The sequence below is a fragment of the Podarcis erhardii genome, assembly GCF_964252035.2.
Source record: "Podarcis erhardii genome assembly, chromosome: 7".
NCBI lineage: Eukaryota > Metazoa > Chordata > Lepidosauria > Squamata > Lacertidae > Podarcis > Podarcis erhardii.
The window spans coordinates 77,264,430-77,288,517 of record NC_138511.1 but is presented as its reverse complement, the minus strand read 5'-3'; the positions used below and the strand labels follow the sequence as shown (position 1 = coordinate 77,288,517).

General features: G+C 43.2%; 2 protein-coding genes across 7 annotated transcripts; both read left to right on the top strand.

Moving 5' to 3' along the window:
- The first annotated feature begins 3,864 nt into the window (after positions 1 to 3,864).
- On the top strand, positions 3,865 to 11,167 carry LOC309347743 (putative G-protein coupled receptor 33). Of its 6 annotated transcripts, none has more exons than XM_081872514.1 (4): positions 3,865 to 4,464; positions 7,393 to 7,464; positions 7,585 to 7,644; positions 9,061 to 11,167. In XM_081872514.1, the coding sequence occupies exons 3-4, from the start codon at positions 7,636 to 7,638 to the stop codon at positions 10,249 to 10,251; spliced, it is 1,200 nt and encodes a 399-aa protein (XP_081728640.1). In that variant the 5' UTR covers positions 3,865 to 4,464; positions 7,393 to 7,464; positions 7,585 to 7,635; the 3' UTR covers positions 10,252 to 11,167. The 6 variants fall into 6 exon arrangements, with proteins under 6 accessions (XP_081728640.1, XP_081728639.1, XP_081728636.1 ...); XM_081872513.1 differs by having other exon boundaries at positions 3,865 to 5,715; positions 5,968 to 7,464; XM_081872510.1 differs by adding an exon at positions 5,968 to 6,629 and having other exon boundaries at positions 3,866 to 5,715; positions 7,393 to 7,644.
- Positions 11,168 to 16,985: 5,818 nt separating this feature from the next.
- Positions 16,986 to 23,544, top strand: LOC309346642 (putative G-protein coupled receptor 33). Its single transcript, XM_081870527.1, has 2 exons — positions 16,986 to 17,055; positions 21,823 to 23,544. The coding sequence occupies exon 2, from the start codon at positions 21,829 to 21,831 to the stop codon at positions 22,933 to 22,935; it is 1,107 nt and encodes a 368-aa protein (XP_081726653.1). The 5' UTR covers positions 16,986 to 17,055; positions 21,823 to 21,828; the 3' UTR covers positions 22,936 to 23,544.
- The last annotated feature ends 544 nt before the right edge of the window (positions 23,545 to 24,088 follow it).

Here is a 24,088-nt window from a genome sequence, read left to right as displayed (position 1 = left end):
TGATCTTGTAGTACTGCCTTCTGATCCTGCAACTGTCCTGTCCCAACAACTACAATGGGATCCTCCCCCCACTGGGGTCCATTGAAAGCCCACCCAAATAGTTCCAAGGCCTGTTGCACAGTTAAAATAAGCCCAATATACACACACACACACACACAAATAAATCAAAGGGAAACCACAAAGCCCCTTACCTTGTAGCAAATGGATCAGCTCCCTTGGATCTTCAGCTTCTGACTGTAGCTAAGATCTGGCAGGACTCTGCTGGAACAAGACCAGTTTCATTCAGGCACAATAAATATAAGCAGAAGTGAGAAAAGGGAAAGAAAAAAAAAATCAGCTTCTCTAAAATGCGGGGCAGAGAAAGGCCAAGTGGAAGACCACACACAACATTTCAAGCAGCCATATAGAGTGAATGCAGGTGGCGCTGTGGTCTAAACCACTGAGCCACTTGGGCTTGCCGATCAGAAGGTCAGCGGTTTGAATCCCCTCGACAGGGTGAGCTCCCGTTGCTCTGTCCCAGCCCCTGCCAACCAAGCAGTTCGAAAGCACGCCAGTGCAAGTAGATAAATAGGTACTGCTGTGAGGGTAAGGTAAACGGCATTTCCGTGCGCTCTGGTTTCCACCACGGTGTCCTGTTGTGCCAGAAATGGTTTAGTCATGCTGGCCACATTACCCAGAAAGCTGTCTGTGGACAAACATTGGCTCTCTTGGCCTGAAAAGCGAGATGAGCTCAGCAACCCCATAGTCGCCTTTGACTGGACTTAACCGTCCAGGGGTCCTTTACCTTTTACACACACGCACGCAAACACACACACACACACACACACACACACACACACACACTTTTTTTCTGGGAGGGGGATGCAGGGGTAAGCATACCCCTAAACATTTTGTGAATCTAAGTTTGGCTTCACTGAGGAGCAGTATTTCAATATAAGTAGGAAAATGAGAGTACCCCTAAAACTTTTTTCAAAAGAAAAATGCAGTGTGTGTGTGTGTGTGTGTGTGTGTGTGTGTGTCTTCTTGAAATTCATCCAGTGACTCTTTCCTCATCACTGCCTTTTCATCTCCACCATAAAAAGCTGTGAGTGAGATATATATATATATATATATATATATATATATATATATATATATATATTTGTGTGTGGTTTTCTGCTTGCTTCTTTCTTTATAGGCTCAGTAATGCATTAAAGGGACGTGGGTGGTGCTGTGGGTTAAACCACAGAGCCTAGGGCTTGCCGATCAGAAGGTCGGCAGTTCGAATCCCCATGATGGGGTGAGCTTCCATTACTCTGTCCCTGCTCCTGCCAACCTAGCAGTTCGAAAGCACATCAAAGTGCAAGTAGAGAAATAGGTACTGCTCCGGCGGGAAGGTAAACGGCGTTTCCGTGTGCTGCTCTGGTTTGCCAGAAGTGGATTAGTCATGCTGGCCACAAGACCTGGAAGCTGTACGCCAGCTCCCTCGGCCAATAAAGCGAGATGAGCGCCGCAACCCCAGAGTCGTCCACGACTGGACCTAATGGTCAGGGGTCCCTTTACCTTTACCTAATGCATTAAAGCAGAAAATATTGCATGCATAGCATCATCAAATCATCAGAGCTTATGAAGAGAGCTGCTGGATCAGGCCAATGGCCCATCTCGACCAGCACTCCCTTCTTACAGTGGCCAACCACAAGCAGGATCCGACTGCAACAGCATTTCCCCCACTTGTGACTACCAGATATTCAGAGGCCGAAAATGGATGTAGAATGTAGTCAACATGAGGCGTATATGCATGGCGTATATAAATGGATGTAGAATGTAGTCAACATGAGGCTCTCAATTGCTTTCTCTAATACTACATACTTGAGACATACTGGATGTCTAAGGACATCCAACTTGTTGGTCAACACTGCTTGTTGTCTTTTGAAGATGCGTCAGAATTTACCCCAGAAAAACTTCTCATTCTGACCATGAGTCTGCAGTGATGTGTTTCAACAAATGAATTAACACTGCCGATTCCTGCTAAGTCCTGGCCAAATCCCAGATGCCTCCTTGTTTATACTGCAGGCCTATGTTAGGATCAAATGCTGTGCAACCAATCTGGTTGAATCCCCAAATTCTGAACCTTACTGGATTCAATTTGGAGGGTTCCCGTCCAATCCTGAGCTCGAAACACTCTCTAAGAAAGCCAGGTAGCCAGCAATGGGTTGCTGATTTGCAAAACACCACCATAAAAGGAGAGAGACCAGGTGGGATGTGGGAGAAGGAGAGCTGGACTTATGGCTCTCTCAGTATTAGAAAGAGTTTGTATTAAAGTAAGAAAAGAAATGGAATTAGTAAAAAAAAAAAAAATTTGGGAAATAAGGGAAGGGATTTGCTGATGGAATAATGAAATTAGAATACAAAACGGTGAGGTATGAGGAAGTCGGGGAAATAAGGTTGAGAAAATAAGTTTTGAAATTATACTTGTTATTTTTTGTTTGTGTTTGTTTTTATTGTAGTTGTTTTGTATTTGTATGTCTTTATTGGAAAATTTAATAAATATTATTTAAAAAAAAAAAAGAGTTTGGTGACATTTGCTTAGTTTTTTGTTTGTTTATCTTTTACAGCAATACCCGCGTGACAGTTTCCCAATCATTTCCCAATCAGTCTTGTTAGCAATGTCATTTCCCTGATCTCTCCCTGCCTGCTGCATTTTGGCCTTAGATTATTATTATTATTATTATTATTATTTAGTTTTGCATTTTATTTATAATTCTATTCTGACTTATGTGTCTTGCCTTTGTTAGTGCTTTGTCATGTGTATGTAAATGCATCAGGAAGTCTTGCACAAATGCACACAGCCCATTAGATTATGCACAGGAAAAGCCAGCAAACAATCACCATACAAACAATGTGCACCTAAACCATAAAGCTTGGATTTGTTTTTTTAAATCTTCATGGAACAGACCAGACAGATGCACAAGAACTGGCAGGATTTAGCACTCAAGCAACTGCACAGTCTCTTTGTCCCTCTCTCTTACATTTTGAAAAAAGCAATCTTTAAATTTATCTAGCACAAAAACCTCTGGACTGACCTGTATGACATTTGGCAGCCTTAAACCTTTCTTGAGGGCTACCATATATCCAAATTTTATCCAGGTAAGAAAAGAAAAAGGCAAATGCATTTGGCAGTGCAAATGAATGGAACTACAGAAGATGTGGGTTTCTGGATTTCAGTTTGGATTCTGTGTCCAAATCAGGTTGGATCAGGTACGAATCAATCTAAACAGGTAGGCCCAGGGAGCTTTCTGTCCTCAGATGTTTTGGGACTCTGACTCCCATCATCTTCCCAACCAGTGGCTGGGGATTATGGGAAATGGAGTCCTACAACTTCTGGGGACCTAATGTTGAAGAACTTTGCTCTAGCCCATACAGTGGAACCTCGTGTTACGGATGGGATCCATTCCGGACGCCCGTCTGTAACACGGAACTGACGCAAGCTGAAGTGCGGCGCGATTTAGTGCTTCTGTGCATGCGCAAGCAGCAAAACCCGGAAGTAACCCATTCCAGTACTTCTGGGTTGCTGTGGGACACAACACAAAAACATGTAACCTGAAGCGGACGCAACATGAGGTATGACTGTATAATAGACAAGAGTTTCGCCCCATTACTATTGTTACATGCCATTCCAATCTCCAAGCAGTGAGAGATTCTTGGGGTTCTAAGTGCTTCTCCAGGGTATGGTTTCCTTGGAATGAAGGTCAGCAGAGATTGTGGTGCCATTAAGACAGGCATAGGCAAACTCGGCCCTCCAGATGTTTTGGGACTACAACTCCCATCATCCCTGACCACTGGTCCTGTTAGCTAGGGATGATGGGAGTTGTAGTCCCAAAACATCTGGAGGGCCGAGTTTGCCTATGCCTGCTTTAGGATATACAGTTTCTATATTCACATATATACAACCTGAGCATAGGATTTCTGGGAAACTCAAAAGGCGGAGAAGGACATTGGATCATTTGTATTTCCTCTGGTGGATCTCCATGAGTTTCTTTCTGCTTTGGTTCCTGTTGGCTTTTCCACTTCCCTTCTTCATCATAATGGGCTTCTATTTCTGGATGGGTTGGGACATGAAAAAGAAAAAGTTAGTGAGGAATGGAAAACCTTACAGAGTCCTGGTAGTTGCTGTGGTGTCATTCTTCATCTGTTATCTCCCTTGCCATCGCTATGAAGTTTCCAAGTTGCTCAAGGGGATGCCTGAAGTTGTGAAAGTGTTTTTTTTTTACTAATTACTGCCCTTGGAGTTTGTTGCAACATCCGTTTTGCCCCCATTCTCTATCTCTTTGCTGGGGAGAATATTCCAGTGGGTCTTCATCTCATCTATTATTGATCTGCTGAGGGAAGATTTTGTGGAAGATCCCAAGATACATGGAGATAACAACAGCACTGGTGAGAAGAGCAACAGCAAGAGACCAACAGCAAGAGCAGATTCAATTGAAGGTGATCTGCTATCTCCCTGTAGAACAGCAAAGGGGGAATCTGTGGCCTTCCAAGTGTTGTTTGATTCCAACTCCCATCAGCTCCAGCCATCATGGCCAGTTGTCATGGATTATGGGGGTTGTAATCCAACAACATCTGGAGTTCCACAGGTTCTCTATCCTGGATGTAGAATCTATCCTGGGCTATATATATACAGCAATATGTAAAAAGACTGGAAGAATCAGAAATAAGGAAGACCAAAATTTTAATGAGGAATGGGGAAAAATTATAATTTATCTTAAAAACCATTGTAAACAGGTAAAATCATTAGTAAAATTGGAATAACACGTGTAGCTTAATGGTGAATTTTGGACACACTGGAGATGTAAAAGATTTGGATTATCATATAAGATGCAGGAGGAAATTATGAACAATAGGACCCACAAAGGGGAGGAGGGAAGTCCAGGAGATTCTTTGGAATCTTGTTTTTATGTTGTATGTTGGATATGTGATTGTAAAAAATTAATCTGAAAAACCAAATAAATAACACACACACACACAGAGAGAGAGAGAGAGAGAGAGAGAGAGAGAGTGCGCACAATATGTTTCCTACAGTTTATGCAAACTTTTTTCCTTATGATCTCCTACTGGGCCATATTGTTGGATGATTTATTTATTTATTGAGCAAAAAATGTATAGTGTTTAAATCAAAAAGCAGTTTCCTTATAACATTAATATGAAAATACCACAGGGAGGGGGAATCAGAGCTAAAAACAAGCAGGCACAATAAAAAATATCACAATATAGAAGTTCAGTTTCCAGCAATTAAGTATACTTGTTATGATCAGCATTTCACTGTACGCTCTGCCCATATTAAGGTATTTTTATTCAATCTAGGTTTATATTAGAAGAAAACCATTATTAGTGCTGTCTATAGTTGTTGTTTATATATCTTTTCAGATGGACCTCTGATTCTTCACTATCAGTACTTACTTCTCCCACCTTCCTTCCCTGTTTTCTAATCTCCATCAACAAAGCACTTGCCTTTGGGCGGTGGCCATCCTGCATGTTTACAGCCCCTAGGTATTTCCCAATCTTATTCCACAGAACTTGTGCAGAGGCCACCATGTTAGCCTGTGGCAGGCTTGCAGCAAAAACTGCAAAGAGCTTTGTAAAGCCCGTTGGTGGTTCTTGACTCGTTCAGTCCCAGTTTCCAGCTGACACATACTTCCGGGGCCCACCAGAGAGTCACAAGAACATAAGATGTGTTATGTACTGAAGTTCTCACCCTGGGCCAGCAGGGGGATACTGTAGATAGTTATGCAAATGAAGGGTCGAAAGTGACATTCAGTGATTGGATAGTTTTAGAAAGTTGCTACAATAATGTTGTACTGGAGCTCTATATAAGCAGGCTGACTGAGCCCTTCAGCTCAGTTCTGTTCTGGCCTCTGAATAAACAAGAGCTGTTTGAAGAATCGCTGTGTCGTCTGATATGTTCAGCCACAACTTAACAAGATGGGCCAGCTGGATCAGGCTGATGGCCCATCTAGCCCCGCATCCTGTTCTCACAGTGGGCAAATGGATGCCTGTGGGAAATCTGCAGGTAGGATTTGAGCACAAGAACATCCAATCCTGCTGTGGTTCCCAGCTACTGGGATTCAGATGCATTACTGCCTCCAACAGTGGAGGCAGAGGATAGCCATCATGGCTAGTAGCCCTCTCCTCCATGGATTTCTCTAATTTGGTTTGAGAGTCATCTAAAGTATGACGGCCAGTACTGCCTTCTATGGGGGTGAGTGTTAGTTTCTGTTTTGCCACTGAGCAGCTGCTTGGAGTCACAGGACTGTTTACATTCCAGAGACAGTCCAGGCTATTGGAAGTCTCACGGGAGACTAGAGACGGATGTGACGTTACTGGTTTCCTGTTTCTTTTGTTCCTTTGTTTCGGTTGCTCTCTGCTTTCATAGAGAGAGGATGTGTTTTTTGTCTGCATAGTTAGGATAATAAAACTCTTTGCAATGTAGCCCAAACCTCTCGTCTCTTTCCTGTGCTGGAAACTCTGCTGAATGGAACGTGCCTTGGAGCCTCATCAAAGGCTCAGGTCGTTAAACATGTCAGGAGGCGATTCCGAAGGACTTGGGGGAAGAAAATGAGCTTTATCAGCTTCGCCAAGTGGAGATCCTGACAGTGAGTTCCATAACCAAACTATTCACTGAGTCCTCACACGTCTCCTTTCATGTGGCATTCAGATAGTCACAGTGAAAGCCATAACCCAGTGAAAGAGCACAGGCTCTGAGTGCAGAATGCACCAAGTTCAATTTCCACCATCTCCAAGTAGAGCTGGGAGGGACCCCTCTCTGAACACCTGGAACGCCAGTGTAGGCAGAGCTAGATCATTTATTTATTTATAATTTACTTATTTATAATTTACTTATGAAGTGCAAATGCCTAGAAAGGGTGGGGGGAATGGGGACATGTCTGATGATGTTCATTGTTGTGTCATACCACAGCTCCCATTATGAATGAAATTAAGCATAATGTAGTTGAATATCAAGCTGAAAAGTGTGGCGGGTTCTTATCCAAGAGATGTTTGCAGATGATGCAGACTTGACAGCGCACTCCGAGGAAGCCCTACTCATCAACCATTTTGCCCAAGCCTGCAGGGAGTTTTCATATAATTTAACAGAAAAACACACCAGATGGAGAGGAATTGCATTCCTCACGATTTACAGGCTTGTCCATTCACAGTGCCCCTCCTATCTGGCCTTCCATATTTCAGTGGTGGGCAGGATTGTGTCTCAATCATAATGTTTCCTCCAGTAACTAGAATTGCCCCATATTGCAATCCATGCAGAATCACATTATGTTCCCTCTTTGCAGTTCACCTCCCAGTGGTTGGTGGGTTTTCCCCCACAATCCAAATGGGCTGACAATGTTTCTGTTTTCGAAGAATATTATCAGAAGAAAGCACATGGCTGTTCCTTGAAGTCAGAGGAGTGAAGGAGTTCATTCAGGAAACTAAGCATGATGCAATGCTAGTAGTTACAGAGAATTCATTTTTAAGATAAATCGGTGCTTCATATTTCACAACTTAAAGACATTGCACCCTACAATGCCTTTATCATTTCATCTTTGAAAGCAGAACAGGACAGCAGAAAGCTTTGAGGACCAGCCTTTTTAGAACAGCAGATTGATGAATCAGGTGAGTGAGGCATACTCAGCAGATAGTTTGTGGAGTGTTTGTGTGAACTTTTCTGCCTGTCCAGCACGCTTCCGCAGTGCAATCTGCTTCCAGGCAGCTCTCCTAGACTCTGTTCCCAACTTGAGATGCAGAAAAGTGGAAGAGAGGACATCAGTGTTGCAGGTAATATGAGGGTCTGTTGGCTAGAGATCTGAATTGCAGGTGATTTAGCATTCTAGGATTTCATCCCTGGGGGGGGGGGAGAAACTTTGCTACAGGGATGGGAAACCCATGGCCCTCCAGATGTTGTGGGATGTTGTGAGATCCTGGCTCCCCCCATCAGGCCCAACCAGCATGACCAGTGCAATATCATACTGCTTTAAATAGCCATGGCTCCCCTCAAAGCATCCTGAGAAATGTTTGCTTAAGGTTGCTGAGAGTTGTTAGGAAAGCTCCCCTATATATGTAGGAGCAGGGCTCTTCAGGCCCCTTGTGGACCTCCAGGCATCTCTATCAGGCCCTTGGAACTCTCCCCAGGCCACCCCTCACTGGTCCTACTTCACACCTCAGGTATTTTTGCCTGGCTGGAATGTGTCCTTGAACTTTGCCACCCTTTGGTCTTCTTTGGATGGAAGGGCAGGATATAAGACCTCTTGCCTGCCTGTAAGGAGCATAGTGAAAGGTGTGTGAGTGTGTGTGCTTACTGCACAAAAGTATAATTAGCATCTGTCTTTCCATGCACTTGTGCCTTTGGCCCAGGCCACCACTCACATGGGTCTTGGAAAGTTGTCCAGAAGGAAATGCAGTCCTGAGGCTGAAAAGATTCCCACACCTCTGGTTTAAGGTGTCTTGAGACTATTGGTTGGTTCTAAAGAGCATCAAAATTACTATCATATTTTGAGCTTAGAATGTGAAGTCCATTAGCTTAGAAGTGCAGTGGAACCAATTGTTTCTCCAGATATCTCCATGTTATGGCTTGGTCTCTCCCACAAATGTGAGACGACTCTGGCTGTTAATTATTTCAGATTTATTGCTAAAACAACAAACTAGGACAGAGCCTAGACTGAGCTCCTTCCCCTTCCCCAGCATGGAAGCCCCCACTTTCTCTTCCAGTATCTTTCATGCGTCTCAGCCACTTTTGAGATCCTACTAGATTTGGGAGAGAATGTTTTCTGCATTCCAACATCTGGCTCACTATCAGAGCTCTCACACAGCTGTCTGTCCCTGTTTCCCCCCTCCCCTTTGTTCAGAGCTCAGATTACAGCTGCTCTCCCCCTCCTCTCTTTCCACTGCTAACTGTTCTCTCCTGAGCTTCTGAGCTTCGCATCTGAGCTTCGCTGACACCCCAGAAGTTCTCAGCCTCTTTGCACCTTATATTCTTTTCTTTCTTGCATTTCTTCTTCCCTTCATCTGCCTCTCTTCCCCATCTTCTTCCAGGATCTCATGGAAAAAGGCAACATGGCCAGACCAACAGAAATGAACCTCAGCCAAGTTGACCCAACAGATGAACCTCCCTTGCGTTGGGGCCTTGCTAGCATCATCTTGGTATCCTTCCTGGTGGGCGCAGCCATGAATGGGCACATCTTCTGGTTACTTTGTGTGAAGATGAAGAGGACAGTGAATACCATCTGGTTCCTCCACCTCACTCTGTCCTACTTGGTTTCTTGTTCCTGTCTGCCTTTTTTTGTTGTCCAGGATGTCCTCAATTTCCGCTGGGTCTTTGGCCCATTCTTGTGCAGGGCGGTCAACTTCTGCATCGCTGTAGGTATGCTCACCCCAGTCTTTTTGCTCACCATCATCAGCCTGGACCGCTACTTGATAACCTGCCATCCGGTCTGGTCCCGACAGAACCGCACAAAACCCCGAGCAAGGAGAGTGCTTGCAGGAGTATGGACCCTTTCCGTGGTCATGTCCATTCCCTATCTGGTTTCCTATGTGATTCAAGGTGACAAAAAAGAGGTTTGTGTGAAAAATTTTGCTTTCTTTATCACTGAGGATAAGGACAAAGCAGAGGCTCTGCACTACAAAATTGATTTGGCAGTCTTTGTGGTTCGGCTTCTGCTCACCTTCTTGTTCCCCTTCTTCATTATTGTGGGCTGCTATCATTGGATGTGTCAGGAAATAAAGAAGAAAAAACTGGCGAGGAAGGCTGGGAAGCCTTTCCAAGTCCTTGTGGTTTCTGTGGCATGCTTCTTCATCTTCAGGCTTCCCTTCTACCTCTATTATGCTCTCTCGCTGTTTCATAAAGACCAGAGAACAACAGTAGAAGTCCTGCGGATCATTTTCAGCATTAGCCTCTGTTTGAATATCTGCCTCACCCCAATTCTCTATCTCTTCGTTGGGGAGAAATTCAAGCAAGTTTTCAGGACATCCACTGTTGTTTTGCTAAAGAAAGGTTTCATCATGCCGATAGAGGATACAAATGCTGGCGAAGAGTCCGGCCACATGAATGATGGCAGCAGCATGCAGATGACGCCAGTTCAATGGAATAATCTAGCATCTCTTGAAGAAGCTGCCATAGAGAGAAAAGCAGCCATTTTGAAGGGGGAAGGAATGGGTTTTCTGTGCAGTCAGTCTGAAACAGGACCCAAAATCCTCATTTTTCCTCCTCCAAGGGAGCATTTCTAAAATGCATTAACTTGAGCTCTTGAGTCAATGAATAAAATTAAAGCCAGCTGTATAAACAAGTGCTCAAAGCCCTCTCCTTTATCAGTCCGTGATGGCAATGGATGACCTTGCCAGTTCCAGTGGAGCAGGGATGGCACATCTGGGTCTTATCTAACATCCTGACCACAAAGAAGCACAGACCTTGTCAGGTCTGACAAGAGACCCGGGAACGGCACCAGGAGCGCTCTTAAAGTTGGTGACCTCCTGCCCCAAGATAAGAGTATAGGAACAGGAACAACCTTTTATGGTCAAGAGTACTGGAACAGGAATATCTGTTTATGGGCATGCATGTCAACTTACGTGTATAAGCTGACGTGGTTGGATTCCTGGGAAAGGGGGGAGAGGGTGCCTGGAGGATATATATACTGCATGAAATTTCTCATTTCTTTGGACTTGCTGTGGACTGACCACGCAAGTGCCTTCTGCTATCTGGAGAGCAGAATAAACTCTTTCTCTGAATCAACCTTGGTGTCATTTGACTTCCTTTCTCCCTCCTGGAAGCAACGCAGACCCCACCAGTCGGTAGAGTGTAATAAGGCTACAGTTTCTATGAACAGTTATACCCCCGCCTCAATAATTAAAATAGATTAGGAGTACCAGTGAGGTGCCCTCCCTCTCGATATTGTTGGGCTGAAGGACTGAAAGGAGCTGGAACTCAGCAAAAACAACTTGGATGCACCATGTTGGCTGCCGATAAAAGATGTGGTTGTCAATACACACTATTGCCCATACAGGCTAAGGCTGAAGGGCACTGCAGAGCAGCGACATCTTGAGGTTACAGACGTTGACTGTAGATTAAAGATGTGGGTGTCAACTCAGAAAACGCCTGTGCTTTGCTTTCCCATTTATTCAATAAAGGTAAACAAGCTCTAGTTGTTACACTGAGGTATTCCTGCTTTACACATATGTAGATTTTGTTGGCAAAGTAGCTAATTTGCAGCTAGGAAGCCCAATCCTGTGCAGGACTGACTCTTTTCTTGAAATTAAAGCAATGTCCAAACACTCGTCAAGATATTCAAAAGCTTTTACTTGGAGAACATATAGCTAAATAAGAATATCTGCAAAGTATTTACATTTACTGTATTGGCCCGAATATAAGCCACACTCCCCCCCCCCCCAATTCTGACTGTGAAAAGTTAAAGTGTGACTTATATTTGGAGCAGAGTGCCGGCACAGGCTTGGGGAGCAGGGTGCTAAGCGCCCCTGCCCCCCCTTTCCAGTACAGTGGTATCTCGGTTTACAAGCGCTTCAGGTTACAGGCACTTCAGGTTACAGGCTCCGCTAACCTAGAAATAGTATCTTGGGTTAAGAACTTTGCTTCAGGATGAGAACAGAAATCATGCAGTGGTGGCGTGGCAGCAGTGGGAGGCCCCATTAGCTAAAGTGGTGCTTCAGGTTAAGAACAGTTTCAGGTTAAGAACAGACCTCCAGAATGAATTAGGTTCTTAACCAAAGGTACAACTGTACTTGCACTCAGTCTTCTGGATATGTTATCCAGCTCGGCCATGTAACAACAACAACAGCGACAACTTATTATTTGTACCCCGCCCATCTGGCTGGGTTTCTCCAGCCACTCTGGGCGGCTTCCAACAAAGATTAAAAATACATTAAAATGCCACACATTAAAAACTTCCCAGAACAGGGCTGCCTTCAGATGTCTTCTAAATGTCAGGTAGCTGTTTATCTCTTTGATATCTGATGGGAGGGTGTTCCACAGGGCGGGCGCCACTACCAAGAAGGCCTTCTGCCTGGTTCCCTGTAGCTTTGCTTCTTGCAGTGAGGGAACCGCCAGAAGGCCCTCAGCACTGGACCTCAGCATCCGGGCAGAATGATGGGGTGGAGACGCTTCTTCAGGTATACTGGGCCAAGGCTGTTTAGGGCTTTAAAGGTCAGCGCCAACACTTTGAATTGTGCTCGGAAATGTACTGGGAGCCAATGTAGGTCTTTCAAGACCGTCGTTATGCGGTCTCGGCGAGCGCCCCCAGTCACCAGTCTAGCTGCCACATTCTGGATTAGTTGTAGTTTCCGATTCACCTTCAAAGGTAGCCCCATGTAGAGCACATTGCAGTAGTCCAAGCGGGAGATAACTAGAGCATGCACCACTCTGGCAAGACAGACCTTGTAAGGGAGCAGGCCCTGCAGTCCTCACCACAGCCGATGTAGTTCCTTATGAGAGGTTTCCGCTTTTTTCTCCCAGCAGGCTTCTCCTGACCTGGACTTCACAGGGAAAAATTAGCACTCGGCTCTATTGCGTTTAGAAAGAGAGTTATCTAATACTGTCTCTTCTTTGGTGTTCCTGGAGATGCAACCATTACAAGTCACTTACACACAAAACAAAACGGAGAATGTAATAAGGTACCTCCCATGTGACTAAAGTTAACCAAACACACAAGAGTTACCTGGGAACATTTCAGAATTAAATGCACAGTAATGCATTTAAGCAATCCCAATTTCAGTAAATCAAATCTCTGCACTTAAAGAGTTTTGCATTCCTCTGCACATTCATTCATTGTTAAACTTTGTAGCACCTGCATTCATTATTGCTAAGAACAAGAGTTTATAAAGCAGGTATAGTTTCTCAGTGCTATACAATTATTATTTTTTAAGGTGGTCCTAATCGACAGGCTTAACAATCACAACACAAGAGGGGATGAGGAAATTCTACTTCCACTCTATGGTAGGGATGAGTTAGCCATATCCGGAATCCCCCCAAAAGATGACTTAAGTGGTTTGTCTTGGGGAGGAGCTAGGGGTGGCATGGGTAAAGCCTAGGCCAATTGTCAATGGGGATGGCTTGGTTTATAAGCCTGCTCCTCCCCAACCTTTCCTCCCTTTTTCCTTTGGTGCCCTCCCTCCATCCTTCAACAGTATGGGCTCTATTAGGATGCGGTGGTGCTGTGGTGTAAACCACTGAGCCTTGGGCTTGCCGATTGGAAGGCTGGCGGTTTGAATCCCCATGACGGGGTGAGCTCCCATTGCTCGGTCCCAGCTCCTGCCAACCTAGCAGTTCGAAAGCATGTCAAAGTGCAAGTAGATAAATAGGTACAGCTCCAGCGGGAAGGTAAATGGTGTTTCCATGCGCTGCTCTGGTTTGCCAGAAGCGGCTTAGTCATGCTGGCCACATGACCTGGAAGCTGTCTGTGGACAAACGCTGGCTCCCTCAGCCTATAGAGCGAGATGAGCGACGCAACCCCAGAGTCGTTTGCGAATGGACTCAAGTCAGGGGTCCTTTACCTTACCTTTACCTTTTAAAGGGGTTGTGTAGGAATATTTTGGATAGCCCCCATTTGGCTTGGAACTCTTCATTTTTGCCTTCCTCATGGAATCACAGAATTGTAGAGCTGGAAGGGACCCCAAGGGTCATCTAGCCCAACCCCCTGCAATGCAGGAATCTCAGTGAAAGCATCCATGACAGATGGCCACCCTCATGTTGTAGGGATTATTATGTTCGGAGTGGCATTTTCATTTGGTTTAATCTGTCTTCTAGTCTGAGCTAGATCTTGTGGGGGAGATTCTTGTGGCTTTACAGGGTAACAACACTGTTTGCCACCCTACACCGCATTTGCTTTGTGTGTTGTTTGGGGTGCCCTATAGGTGGAATGTGCATGTCATGCTAAATGCTGAACAGGTGAGGTGACAACAGACATGTCTCGTTCACAGACCCAAGGCCCTGAGAGCAGGGAGGAAGGCCTTGTTTCCCCCCCATCTTTGCTGTGGGGACACAAAACAAGTTAGTCACCCTGACCATTCTTTAAGGGAATTTAGGAGGTAGTCCAAGTAGAGAGGAGCAGCTGTTTTCATGGAGTTAGAATAGCAATTTGCACAATTTTTTTCTGCAGAGATCACAAGTGGTTTTCACACCACAGACATGAACGGGTATTTCTTACGCAGGTGCTGCTGCTGAGGGAGGAAATGCAGAACCAACATAGCAAGCCGCAGCCTTCAGTACATTTAATTTACTGATCTCAAAATCCGAAAAAAAAGGGAAGGAAATAAGCAAAATACAATTAAAACCCCCATTAATATGAAGAATGAAGAATTTGAACCCATCACCAGGGAACATTGAATGCCCTGCTCAAGACATGTTGATATTTATAGAGATTGATGTGAAACACAAGTTTTAGTTTAGTACAAAATGTGTTTATGTCCAAAGGTGTGAAATTAGTTATTGTGGTCTGAGATCATAAAAAAGGCTTAGAGAATTGCTCCTCTGGCTCATCTTCTCTGAATCAGCCTGAAAGAAGGACTCAGTACCTCCCTGGGAGAGTAAGTATTACATCTGGTGACTATAACCTGTCTTGGCTAAGAAAACTATTTTTTGTTTGTTTCGTATTTTAAAATAAATCCATTGTGTGGCATCCAACTAAGTTTTACTCAGAGTAGACTCATTGAACTTAATCACGCCCATTAATTTCAGTAGGTCTATTCCGATCATGTCCATTAATTTAAATGAGTCTATTCTGAGTAGGACTATTTTTGAACTGTAGTCGTAAGATTGCAAAGGGGGAAAGGTCCCAAAGGAGTTCATGTATCATATTCTGCGCCCTTCTGGGCTCAAGGCAGCATGGTAGAAGTGAAGGCAGTATAGAAAGAATGGAAAAATGTTAAAGAGTATCTGGAAAAGTATTATAATAATAAATATCTCCTGGCAGAAATAGAATGATCCTTGTAAAACAACAAATATAATGTTTTTTGGTATCTGAGGAAAACAAAGAATGCAATACAATAATTTGGAACTGTGTGTGAAAAATTAGTAGAAATAATAACACAATGAGTCTAATTGGAAGTCAGGTGTGTTTATTATATTTTGTTTACTTCTCTCTCTCTCTCTCTCTCTCTCTCCTCTTTTTTGTACCTCTTTCTTTGCTCTTTTCTTCTTCGACCTGCTAAAAAGAAATAAAGAGATAAAACTTAAATATGAAAACTCGAGTAAGTTAAAAGTGATGTTTTGTAATTCTTCAACTATTGTTTATTTATTGTTAACGCTGGTCAATTGTAATGAACTGATGTAATAGTTATTGCGGGTCCCCCCCCCCTTTGTTATTGTTGAACTCTAAATAAAATATTATTTTATACAAAAAAGAAGAAGAAAGAAGTGAAGGCAGTGCTTATCCATTTCTTGTTTTTTTTTTTTCAATTTGGAAACTTGGGGGAGGGAGACATGATTGTGGGTACATGACTAAATTGAAGGACTGTTGCTCAGTGTTCAAGCATCTGCTTTGCAGGTAGAAGGTTCTATCCTCAGCACCTCCTAGTAAGATTGGGACTGTCTCCTTGTCTAAGACACTGGCAGTCAGTGTAGACCACTGGTGCTCCACACTCTGAGCATTCATTTTCTTTCTTTTTTGTAATGTAAGTATTTAGCTTTCCTAGAAGGGAAGTTATGAGACAAAATGTGCAGCTAACTTCTAAGCGACCTCTGTGAGTTCAGAGGAAGAAGAAGAAGAAGAGGAGTAGTAGTAGTTCAGATTTGATATCCTGCTTTATCACTACCCGAACATAGCTGTCACAGATTTGAAAATAAGGGACCAGCAGCCAAAATAAGGGATTTTAGTCAACCAGCTGAAATACGAAGTTAAAAGCGACCAGATAATTTTGGAGAGCGGTGCCAGTTTTTAGCCCTTCGTTTCCAGAGGTTGCTGCTCAAGACACCAGCCGATGAAACACTGCAATTAAATAATTACAAGCAGCAACCACTTTTTGCGCAAAACGAAGTCCAAGCTACGAAGATGCTGCTGCAGTTCTGCATTTTTCTCTCGTGCTCCATCTGCAGCTCTCAGTTCCATCAGGTGGGGCGGGAGGCAGAGGGGGGGGAATAGCACCCGAAGTAAAACCGCAGATCAGACCATCTGTGCTAGTCTACCACTACAAATCTATGGGAGAAGTGCTTGTGGTCCTTCCTCCGCTTCCCCCTCTATGGTTAGCCCTTGGAACAGGTCCTGGCGGGTAGGGGCTCCCAGGGGCTGAGGCTGGTGAGAGGAGGCCGGAGGCGGGCGGGCCGGGCAGCCAAGCAATACAGTTGGAGCCTCCCTCCTCCCTGGCTGGCAGGGAGGGAGGGAGAGGAGCTGCTTCCTTTGAAACCCGGGAAATTTAAGGGACATCCATCAATAAGGGACAGCAGCAGGATATGGCGCTGGGATAAGGGACTGTCCCTTCAAATAAGGGATGCTTGACAGCTATGTACCCGAAGGAGTCTCAAAATGGCTAACAATCTCCTTTCCCTTCCTCCCTCACAACAAACACTCTGTGAGGTGAGTGAGGCCGAGAGACTTCAAAGAAGTGTGACTGGCCCAAGGAGGAGGAGGGAATCGAACCCGGTTCACCAGATTATGAGTCCACCGCTCCTAACCACTACATCACCACACACTTTGACCACCTTGTATATTTTTCCTGGTACTGAGGAATGCTCCCTGTTGTTATTAGACAGCAACAGCATCAGTATATTTATGTGTGCTTGTGCCTACGCCCCATAGCATCTATTTTGGGACTGGTGCCCTCAAGCATGTGTAGCAAATCTTTAGAAGTCTGCTATAAGGAACTGAAAACAAGGAAGTGCAGTTTGCAAAGAGTCTATTCGCACGGAGAATTCATGGGAAGTTCAGGCCTTGCGTTCCCACCACCCAACCCTCAACCTATACTAAAAATACATCACACTCTATTTCTTCGCATTTGTTTATAGTTATCCACATGAGCCTGGAAAACAGAAGCAAATCATAGAATGCTTGGAGGACAGTCTTTTCTAGACAAGAGGATCAAAGGCACTAAGTGAGTGGGATGTTTCTCAAGGACTTGCTGTGGGGAGGTGGGAGGAAGAGAAGAGCTGGTCAGAAGCCAACTGGCTATGGCTCTATTCGTCACTGTAGACAGGTAAGGTCTCATGCTGGAGAAAAGAGGGGATGGCAAGGATCCATGTCAGGGGTGACAAAGTGACTGGACCTCTCAGAAGAGAGTTCTTCCAGCATCAACCCCCCCCCCCAGTCCTCACAAGAATTGTTGTGTTTTTATGCAATCTCTTATCACTTAGGGACGCGGGTGGCACTGTGGGTTAAACCACAGAGCCTAGGACTTGCTGATCAGAAGGTCGGTGGTTCAAATCCCTGTGATGGGGTGAGCTCCCATTCCTCAGTCCCTACTCCTGCCAACCTAGCAGTTCAAAAGCACATCAAAGTGCAAGTAGATAAATAGGTACCGCTCCGGCAGGAAGGTAAAAGGCGTTTCTGTGCGCTGCTCTGGTTCACCAGAAGTGGCTTAGTCATGCTGGCCACATGACCCGGAAGCTGTATGCTGGCTCCCTTGGCCAATAAAGCGAAATGAGCGCCTCAACCCCAGAGTCAGCCACAACTGGACCTAATAGTCAGAGGTCCCTTTACCTTTACCTTTACCTATCACTCAGGGAAGTGGAGCAGACATGACAGATTCTGGATGATTTGCTAAAAGGAAATGAGAATCAGGAAGTGGGTTTTACAGAAAATCTATTTCGTGAAGTGGTTTAATTTGCACCCACACTGAAATACCCCGTATTCTCTAAGCACCCCCCCCCCGATTTGTCCTGACAGTTCGGATGATAACCACTTATTGAAAAGAAGCTCAAAGGTATCAAGTGAGTGGAGCTCTCAGTCTAGGTGCAATGGAGAAAGGATAGTTGGATAGCAATAGCCCCCAGTTCAGCCTGAGGTGGGGGAAGATGGGAATCAGAATGCCAAAATTCTGGGCCATGGAAGTTCTACTGCTTGGGTGAGCTCTGGATGACTGGAGATTCAGCAGTCTGGGGTTTTAGAGGCTACATCAGGCAATGCAAGCACCAGGTATGGCTGAATCACAACTCCCATCACCCTGATCATTGACCATGGTGGCTGGGGCTGATGGGAGTTGGAGTTCCACAACATCTGGGGTACTGAATCCGCAGCCTGTTGTGGTGGACAAAAGACTGCATTGCTGTAATTTGTTGTTGAGCAAGGATATTATGTGTTGTGGGGTGGGGGAGGAAGCATGGAAAATTGAGAGCCAGCTAAAATCGAGTGAGGTCTTTGAAGATAAAATTGGAGAAATCACATGGGGAAAAATAGAGAGGAGAGAATTGGAAATTCATCTACCGCTGTTCTATCTACACCTGTCCACATTCAGGGACCCAATGTATCTTTGAATAGGCTACCATGTACTGGAGACAAACACAGGGAAGGGTTGCAGCCTTTGTGTCTTGCTTATGGGTACAGATTGAGAATAAATTTTATTCTCCAGCAAAAATGTATAAAAATAGATCACCCATTTACTGGAGATGTAAAAAAGAAATGGGGTCTTCCTTGCACATGTGGTGGAATTGTGTAGTCATTCGAGAATTCTGGAATAACATCTATGATGAACTTAAAAAAATATTTAAATTCAATTTCAAAAAGAGACCAGAAGCCTTCCTTCTAGGCATATTGGCAATAGAAATAAGAAAAAAAACATGAGACCATTGTTCATGGATGCCACAACAGCAGCCAGAATATAAGTGGCAAGAAACTGGAAGAACAAAACAATCCCTACAATAGCAGAGTGGCAAGCCCTAATGATTGAATACCTCCAGCTGGCAAAGATGACAGGAAGAGTAAGAAGTCATCCGAAACAGAGAGTCTATAAGGAATGGAGAATATTTAAAGAATATTTTAAAAACTATTGTATGAACAAGAATCTCTTGGCAGAATTAGAGTGATTCTTGTAAAATAAAAATTGTAAATGACATTCTGTGTGGACATATGAAGATAAATTAGCGTAATACGAGACTGTGCGGTACAAAGGAAAGAATAGATACAGTAAATGAGAATATTTGGAGGTCTTTTTTAGTTCATTTCTAGAAACCTTTTCTGTTCTTTTTGTGAGTTTGTATTTATATGAATTTAAGTGTTAATATGTTACTGTATTTATGTAGAAGAAATATATAATGTCTTATATCTCTTTGTCCCTTTTCTTTCTTCTCTTTCTTTTTTCTGTTTCTGTACTAAACGTTGTTATGTATTTATGCTTTTAATCTAAACCAATAAAGATTATTGAGAAGAATGTGTAAAGAAGCTGAAGGAACATTCTTCCACCTCTGGTGGACTTGCCCTAGAGTGAAGGCTTTCTGGGAAATGATATATAATGAGTTGAAAAAGGTATTTAAGTATACCTTCCCTAAGAAACCAGAGGCCTTTCTTTTAGGCTTTGTCGGCCAGAGTGTGCAAAAGAAGGATCGAACTTTTTTTATGTATGCTACAACAGCAGCAAGGATACTCATCGCCAAATGCTGGAAAACTCAAGATTTGCCCACACTGGAAGATTGGCAGATGCAACTGATGGACTATATGGAACTGGCAGAGATGACTGGCAGAATCCGAGACCTCGGAGAGGAACTGGTGGAGGAGGATTGGAAGAAATTTAAGGACTATTTACAAAAACACTGTAAATTATATGAATGTTAAGAAAGATGTAAGATTCGTAATGATATGGCTCCAATAAATTAGTTATAAGGAATATAAGTATAAATGCAAAGGAGAGATAAGACAAATTTTGGATAAATATTATCCTAGAATTAAGATTTAAAGAATAAGAGTGATTTAAATTCTAAAATTTGAGACTTAATATTGGACAATTACATAATATAAATCGAAATAAGTAAATAATTTGCTAGAAAATTTATGTGTTTAGAGTGCGGGAACAAGAGTTGTGAGGAAGTCCAAAGATGAGAATGAAATGTGGTTATTGAAAAAGAATATGTTTTCATGTACGTTGTTTATTGTTTAAAAATTTAATAAAAAATTATTATAAAATAATAATAATAATAAAAAGATTATTTAGAAGAAATTTTATTCATTTCCCATTTAAAGAAAAAACAAACAAAAGTAATTTGCACTTTCCAAAAAGATACGTGAACTGAAATTCAGCCATCCTTTGAAATTTCCACTGCTCTGAATTTTGTGATGCCGTTCTGGGGCCAAGAAATGTGAATAAAAATCCACAGACCAGTGTGATATGTGCATGCAAATGCCTGAATCGGGAAAATAACAAACATTATAACAGGGAACAATGGTTTGCAACAGTTCATATATTAGGGGAAACTGCATGCAAAAATTGGTATGTTAGGTGAAATTTGTATAAAATGAAGATGATTTTTCATAAAGGCTTTCTTTCTTTTTTGAGTTGCAGACTAATATGGTAATGTGGGGAACTGAATTTAGGATTGCAAAAATGAGAAAAAATGAAACTGACATACTAACACCCTCACTTGTGGGTAACAACATGCATTCTTAAACTTAAGGCATGCAATAACCAAGGCGGGTGAATCTTTCAGTTTCTGTTTATCTCATTTTCTTATTTTTCCAGTCTTAATGCTTTACATTTCTGCATCAGTTTGCAATTGTTATTGCAAATACTTTTAAAAACATTCTTCATGAAAATTTATCATTATTTTAGTGTGGATTTCTCCTGATAAATTCATCTCTGTACTGTATACAGTTTTGCCTAATGTACATTTTAAGCATTTCCCCCCCCCCCCTTGATCAGAACTATAATGTCCAGATAAAGGGAAGTAATAGTATCACTCTATTCTGCCTTGGTCATACCATATCTGGAGTATTGTGTCCAGCTCTGTGCATCACAATTTAAGAAGGAAATTGAAAAGCTGGAACGTGTACAAAGGAGGGTGACCAAGATGATCAAGGGTCTAGAAACCAACGCTTACGGAGAATGACTTAGAGAGCAGGGTATGTTTAGCTTGGAAAAGAGGAGACAGAAAGAAAAGATGATAGCCACTCTTCAAGTATCTAAAGGACCGCCATATGGAAGCTGGAGCAAGCTTGTTTTCTCCTGTTCTGGAGGTTGGAACCAAACCAATGGCTTCAAGTGAAAAGAAAGGAGATTCCGACTAAACATCAGGAGAACTTTATGACAGCAAGTGCTGCTTGATTGTGGATCGGTCTCCCTTGGGAGGTTGTGAACTCTTCTTCACTGGAGGCTTTTAAGCAGAGGTTGGATGGTGATTTGTCTTGGGTGCTTTAGTTGATATCCTTGCATTTCAGAGGGTTGGACTACGTGACCCTTGGAGTCCATTCCAACTTTAAAACTATATGATGCTATGATAAAGCAGGCAGCAGGTCTTCTAGAACTCATAGCCAAGATGGTCTCGATCAAATTTTTCTCCTATCCCTATTCCTCCAAATGTAACATTGCTTGTCATCATGAACATTTCTGTTTTTAGCTCCTCCTGGGAGACCTTGTGGTTCTCGATTCAATTTTTAAAAGCTATGCAACAGCTGGAGAAAATGAGTTGGAACACAAGAGGACTAATGTCTTTATATTTCTCTTTTTGTGGGCTGCCTGTTTCCACCCCAAAAAATTACCCACCTGACTAGTTAATTTAATTTCCAGCTGTCTACATGTTATGTCCAACATTGTAATCCTAGGGCATAATGTTTTCAATTTCCATATCAACAAACAACTATTAAGGATGTTTCTTCTTGTTGCCTTGTTCCCCTCCTCTGCTATTAACTCAGTCTACTGCTTTCTATCTTCCTCCAGGGCTTCATGGAAACAACCACAGTGGCCTTCATCTTGGAGAATGCATCAACAGTACGAACAAATGCCAACCATTCCTTGGTATCCATAAGGCCCATGAACTTAACCATCGCCTGCTTTATCTCATTGTCTTTCCTGGTGGGGACAGCTGTGAATGGGCTCTTTCTCTGGGTGCTGGGTGTGAAGATGAAGAGATCAGTGAACACCCTCTGGTTCCTCCACCTGATTCTCACCCACTTAATCTCCTCTTGGAACATGCCATTCTATGTTGCCTACATTCTTCTTGGTTTCCACTGGGCCTTTGGCACAGTTACCTGCAAGGTCATGAACTCGTTGGGTTCTCTGGGGATGTTCAACACTGTCTTTCTTCTCACCATTGTCAATCTGGACCGCTACCTCCTCACCTGCCACCCCATCTGGTCCCAGCATAACCGCACAATCTCTCGAGCACAGAGACTGGTCATAGGAGTTTGGCTTGTGTCCTTAGCCCTGAGTGCCCCTTACTTAGCTTTCCGGGAAACACGAGAGGTAGAGAATGGCAGGCTTGTGTGTGAAAATAACTATGCTTTTTCAAATGACTGGGATGATGAGAAGACGAAAGCCCTAAGGTATCGTGTTCATTTTGCTTTCTTTGTGACTCGGTTTCTCCTGGCCTTCCTGGTTCCCTTCATGATCATCATGGGCTGCTCTTATTGTATAGGCCTGGAAATGAAGAAGAAAAAGTTGGTGAGGAGAACTAAGAAACCTTTCAGAATCCTTGTGGCTTCTGTGGCATCATTCTTCATCTCCTGGCTTCCTTATCACCTCTACCAGGCTTCAGTGCTCCTTGAGGGATCTGGAATGGTGGGGAATGTACTGAAGCCAATCTTCATCACTGGAGTCTGTTTCAATTTTTGTTTCACACCCATCCTCTACATCTTCGTTGGGGAGAAATTCCAGCAGGTCTTTAAGACATCGATTCTTGCTCTAGCTCAGAAAGCTTTTGTAGATGAACCCATCACATCTGCCTACAATATAAATTTGACAGAAGGGGTGGGGAGGGAAACCATTGACAGGAACAGCTTGGTGCTGACAGTGACTCAAGACAGTAATCTGCCCAGATTCCTGAGGAAGTAACCTTGGGGCTGTACAGACTCTTCCCAGTCTTTTCCTTCTTCTCTTCTCCCTGTGACCGCTCATCGTTGTCCCACCACCAATCCCTGGACTCTGAGCCTTCTTCCCTTGGGGGTTCCCCAGCTGATTCCTTCTACCATTCCTTTGCGGCCAACCAGTCCATGACATTTGGCTATACTCAAACGTATTCCATGTCAGCATCAGTTTCATCTGGACCCCTGTTTAAATATTTGGATGACTTACATTAAGTTTTTCCTTTAATTTAGGATCCATGCACTGATTATTAGCATTATTTGTGTACTATTTTTCTTTCTAGTTTTCATTTAATTTTATTCTTCCCCTTTCTCTCCCCACCCCCCGTTCCTTCTTTTTGTTAAATTTTCAAAAAAAAAAAAAAAAGCAATTTAAAAATTGTGGGATGCTCTCCCCACAGTAAAACACATCTGTCTCTCTCATTATTAATTTTCAGGAGGAATTTTAAAACGTTCCTGTTCAGCCAAGCATTTGATGTCTGAAACATACTGTACCTTCCTGCCATCTTTGAAATTATAAACTGTTAGATTAAAGGGCTGTTAATGTTTTCATTGCTTTAAATATTTTTTAAGCATTTTTAAAATCATATTATTTTATTACTTTGGTGTTTGCCACCCTGGGCTCTTTTGAAGGAAGAGCAGGATAGAAATTACATGCAGAAATAAACACATACATGATAGTGAACTTCAGTGTTGTTTTTGTGCTCCTAAGATTTGTTAAACAGGCTGGATACTGTTAATGTGCCTGCTTGTCCACCAGGTTTCTTGTACGCACAGCAACCCAGGTCATACAGGTGGCCGGGGGGGAGGGGAGGTGTTGCAGTGATTTTTAGGAAGTCACTAGTTTACACTGGGCGTCCTATTGGGAAGACCCAGTTCTCTGAGTGCATGTTCTGGAAGCTGGGCAATAGGGACAATACAGGATTCCTTCTGGTGTACTGACCTCCCCGCTGCACCAAGGATTCCTTGCCTGAGCAGGCACTGAAATTTGTGGGTGCCCGTGGACCTGTGAAAAAATCAAAAGCTTTTGGAATGCAGTGTATGACAAGCTTAAAAAAATGTTTAACTTTATGAAAAATACAGAAGCTTTTCTACTAGGGATAACAGACACAGGTATAGCAAGA